Source organism: Cannabis sativa, chromosome 5 (genome assembly GCF_029168945.1).
Source record: "Cannabis sativa cultivar Pink pepper isolate KNU-18-1 chromosome 5, ASM2916894v1, whole genome shotgun sequence".
Taxonomy (NCBI): Eukaryota; Viridiplantae; Streptophyta; class Magnoliopsida; order Rosales; family Cannabaceae; genus Cannabis; species Cannabis sativa.
This window is the reverse complement of record NC_083605.1, coordinates 54,949,223-54,954,354: the sequence shown is the minus strand read 5'-3', so window position 1 is coordinate 54,954,354 and position 5,132 is coordinate 54,949,223. Positions and strand designations below refer to the sequence as shown.

General features: G+C 37.0%; 1 protein-coding gene across 1 annotated transcript; it reads right to left on the bottom strand.

Annotated features, from left to right (window-relative positions):
- Window positions 1-212: 212 nt before the first annotated feature.
- LOC133038396 (uncharacterized) lies at window positions 213-1,894 on the bottom strand. Its single transcript, XM_061116530.1, has 6 exons — window positions 1,799-1,894; window positions 1,542-1,679; window positions 1,185-1,457; window positions 956-1,073; window positions 836-893; window positions 213-738 (listed from the first exon to the last, which is right to left on the bottom strand). The coding sequence occupies exons 1-6, from the start codon at window positions 1,892-1,894 to the stop codon at window positions 213-215; spliced, it is 1,209 nt and encodes a 402-aa protein (XP_060972513.1).
- Between the last annotated feature and the right edge of the window lie 3,238 nt (window positions 1,895-5,132).

Sequence of the window (5,132 nt, the reverse complement as noted above, 5' to 3'; positions counted from 1 at the left end):
ACACCCGACATCATCAATAATGCAAAATCTATGCAATCGTTATTTTGTTCTCAATTTTCCATGCATAGCAATCCAGAGTATGACACTATGTTTAGGTAGATTAAATCTACCCAAAACCAGTTCACTCCACCTCAATATCTCCTGAACAGGACAAAATAAAGCGTAACCAGTTGCTATGCTATAAGTACCTGCCTCAAATTGGTGAATGTCCACTAGGAGCTATGTTGATTCTTCAGTGCCACTAATTTCCTCCAGTACCAGCTCCCATGTATGGGAATTGAATCGCACCACCAATTTTTTTCTTTGATATAGACTGTGTGCACCCATTTAACCCATAAGCTATATTCTTTTTTAGCTACAGCCCAAATGTACTTCACCATTGCAGCCATGTTCCACTCTCTCACTCTTTTAAAGCCAATACCTCGAGCTGTCTTGCTTTGGCACACTCTGTCCCAAGCAATGGCACCAGGCCCTTGAAACATGTGTTGCCCTTTCCATAGAAAAGACTTGCAGATAGATTCTATTTCCTTGATCACTTTGCAAGGTAGCAGCATCACTTGACTCCAGTAAGAATGAATAGACATTAAAACTAAGTTGATCAACACTACTCTTCCCGCAAAAGAAAGATGCCTAGTACTCCAGGTTCTGATCCTCCCTTTCATCTTTTCAGCTAGTATTGCACAGTCTTCACTCGAAATCTTTTGAGCCCCAATAGGAATCCCCAAGTATAGGCAGTACCTATTTGGAAAAGCCAGAAGCTGAAAGAATTCTTGTTAAATCCCCATCAGGCATATTACTTCAATATATAGCAGATTTGGTTGCATTTGGGAACAACCTCGATGTCATTGAGAAAAGCTTAAGACCCTGAAGAAGATACATCACACTACTATAGTCTTCAAACAGAATAAAAGCACATCATCAGCAAAGCTAAGATGATTCAATTTCATTTTCTCACACCTTTCATGATACTTGAAGCCAATTTTCTTTCCAATCTTCTTCATAATTCTAGACATATATTCCATTCCCAAAACAAAAAGCAAAGGAGACATGGGATCTCCTTCCCTTGAACCCCTCTGGGATGCAAAGAACCCATGTAAAGCTCCGTTAAACATTAAGGAGAATTTGGGGGTTTTAATACATTTCATTACAAGTTGAGTGAATTGAGTAGGAAATTTAAAAGCTACTAAAATTTCCTCAATAAATCCCCACTCAATTGTATCATAAGCCTTTTGAAGATCCAACTTGATCATGCAGCTAGGCTTGTTGGCCTTCCTTCCATAATGTCTGAGCAAATCCTGGCAAATCATAATATTGTGGCCAATATACCTTCCTTTAACAAATCCTCCTTGATTTTGTGCAACAAGCTCAGGGAGAATATGTTTAAGTCTAGCTACCTTGTAAATGACATTGCAACATGCAATGGGTCTGAAGTCTTTCACTGTGTTTGGACACTTGACCTTAGGCACCAAAGTGAGGACTGTAGAGTTAATCTCTTTTAAAATCTACCATGTCTCCAAGAAAGAAAGTACTGCATCACACACCACAGTTCCCACAATATCCCAATTATCTTGGAAAAAGAAACTAGCAAATCCATGAAGACTGGGTGTTTTAATCCCAGGAATATCAAAAACAACTTTCTTCACTTCCTCACAAGTAAAGTGAGCTGAGAGAAATTCAACCTGCTATGTTGTAACAGTAGGTCCCATATCCATAACAGAAGCAATCACATTCTTTCTGTTTTGCATACTAGAACCCAACAGATCAGTGTAATAATCCAAGAAAGCACTAGTGATCTTACCAGGTTCATGAACTCTAGTGCAATCAGTTTCTTCAATGGACAAGATTCTCTTTTTCCTTCTTCTCCCTTTGATACTGGCATGAAAGATTGCAGCATTATCATCACCAGCTTTAATCCAATTTATCTTGGCTTTCTATTGGAGAAAGGATTGGTAATTAAGCTCCTCTCTCTGTAAAACCGAATTTAGAGGGTCATTTCTCAATGCATTTTGGCAATGTTCCAGCTGTTCCTTTGCCCTAATAGCATCAGTTGCAACATCAGAAAAACCATCCTTATTGATCTCCCTGCAGACCTTCTTCATTTCCTTCAATCTACACACCAGTTGATACATCATTGTGCCACTATATTGGATTTCCCATATACCTTTCAGCTTTGAAACAAAGTCCTTATGAGATTGTGACATCCGAAAGTATCTTAAAGGCTTCTTCCCTGAGTCCATACTAGGATGTATAGTCAATAACCCAGGAGAGTGATCAAAGGTACCCTCATTTAAGTATAATACTTCAGCAGTCTGGTATGCATCTAACCAAGATTGATTAGCCAAGACTCGATCAATCTTTGAAAAGATTCTATCTTCCCCTGTTGCTTGTTGCTCCAGGTAAAGAAACACCCTGAGTACTTAACATCTCTCAACACAATCAATGAAATCTCTATCAGGATTATATTTGACTCTGTGCCCAATTCTCTCCTCTTTAGCCAAAATATCATTGAAGTCACCAATTACTATCCACTTTCCATAATAGTTTCCTTCCCTGGATATCATTAAAGGCATGCACAACTGTGATATAACTAGAAAATATGGCCCCCATTCTTTGAACATAAAGATGCATAGATTGGCTAGTACATTGCAATATGTTAACCTGAAAAATCATTGGATCCCAAGCTAGAACAATCCTTCCTCCCTTGTGCCAAGGAATATTTGTCGAGAAACACCATCCTCTAAAAATATTAGAGTAAAAACCCCAAAGTTTCTTGGCTTTTACTCTAGTTTCGAGGAGACCAACCAATTGTTGGGTTTTATGCCCTAAATAAAACTCATTTCAACATAATCAGATTTACTTATTAATATAGATCAGAAAAAACATTTAATGTTGCATGGTTCACATGATTTATTTCATGATTATATGTACATAATGTATAAATTCATCTGAAACCCTTTTCACATACTTGATCCTGTTTATTGTGATGTCAACACATTGGAAAGTAAACATGACTATGTGAATAAAGTTTCCTAGATTTATCAGACATAGGGTTTTACTGATATGATAATCTACAACAGAGTTTACTTGCATTTGGAGAAATGCTATGTTCTTTCTAGAGCATTGGTTAAAGTAAAGCTCAGGTTGGATGCATGAAGTATGCATCGGAAGGGACCGATATTGAACTTTGACTTAGATTTATTAAACTTACTGTAATATCTATTCAAGTCAATATCGCCTAGTTGATCCTAGATCAAATGATCTTAATCTTGTTATGATTAGGCTCAATCTCTAGAGGCTATTCGTGTTCTTTGATTTGTTAGTTAAGCCTACTTTTGGGTAAGGGTGATACGTACATTTTGGGAACACGGTAGTGCAATTGAGTGGGAGCGCTAACATAAACATGGAATCTATAGCTTCTATCTGGCGAATAGTAAGTAAAGGATGATCTCCTTCGAGCTTGACCAAACGAAAATAAATGGTGGAGATCTCATTTCACATAAGCTTAAATATCATTTATACGGGGTTAAGTGCTTTAAGGATTAAATACATTGTAGGGTGTAACGGTAATCTAATCCCTTTGAAGTGTAGATCATTCATATAGAGGATCATTGATCAAATCAGGATTATAACAATGGATAACTAATGATGTGTCTATATGGTGGAAGATATAGAGCATTCTATATACTGAGAGTGCAATTCTAAGTTCTATGCGTGGATTCAACGAAGAATTAGTAAGTTAGTGAATTTTAGTAATAAATTCTTGATCTGCTTATTGGAAGCTCGGTTATATAGACCCATGGTCCCCGCACTAGTTGAGATAATATTGCTTGTAAGACTCATATAATTTGTTTTGATTAATCAATTATAATTCTCAAATTAGACTATGTCTATTTGTGAATTTTTCACTAAGTAAGGGCGAAATTGTAAAAAAAGAGTTTTAGGGGCATATTTTTTAATTATGATACTTTGTATGGTTCAATTAATAAATATGATAAATGACAATATTATTTAATAATTATTTATAGTTATTAAATAGTTACAATTGGCATTTAAATGGTTGAATTAGTAAATTGGCATTTTTGAGAAAATCAGATGCAGAAAAGATAAAACTGGAAAATTGCAAAAAGTGAGGCCCAAATCCACTTGGCATGGCCGACCACTTTTGTAGGGTTTTCCCTCTGATATTTTCATTATTTTAAATGCCAAATAATTCAAACCTAACCCTAGTGGAATGCTATAAATAGATAGTGAAGGCTTCAGGAAATACAGACTTTCCTTCTGACTTTTCATTCAGAAAAAATTGAGCCTCTCTCTCTCCCTATCTTTGGCCGACCCCACTCTCTCTCTCTTCTTCCTTGAATTTCAAAATTCTTAGTGTTAGAGTAGTGCCCACACACAGCAAGTGATACCTCAATCATAGTGAGGAAGATCGTGAAGAAAGACTTTCAGCAAGAAGGAGTTACAGCACTAAAGAATCAGAGAAAGAGATCCAGGTTCAGATCTTGATAATACTCTGCGACAGAAAGGATACAAGGGTTAGAGATCTGAACGGAAGGAGTCATTATATTCCGCTGCACCCAATGTAAGGTTTCCTAAACTTTATATGTGTTTATTTCATCGTTTTAGAAAGTTCATATTTAGGGTGTTAATCAACATACTTGTGAGTAGATCTAAGATCCTGGTAAAATAATTTCCAACACCAATCCCACATGCTGAGCCAAAATAAATTGCTTTATATGACTCTGCTTTTGGAGACTGTTGGCCCCTCGAACATTCCAGCATAATACTTTATCCATTGACAAGAGAGGGACCTCCCCCCCCCCCTCCTGTCTTGACCGATTCTTCTACTGTTTCACATGGTTGAATCTCAGCAAGGAGCTTATCTTGATTGTCCCCATCCAATACTTGAAATGAATTCCTCAACTGAGTTACTACAGCAACTTCATTCTTTTTCTGTCATGTTTTGCTCATTTTGGTGACTTGCTGAAAACCCTCATCATCTATCTTTGTGTTCCCAGCATTTGGTTTCGGCCTATTGTCCACTTTAACCACCCATTCTGCTTTCTTTTCACCTTTCTTTTGACACTCTTCAGCACTATGTCCCATACCAAAACATTGTTTGCAAACCACCG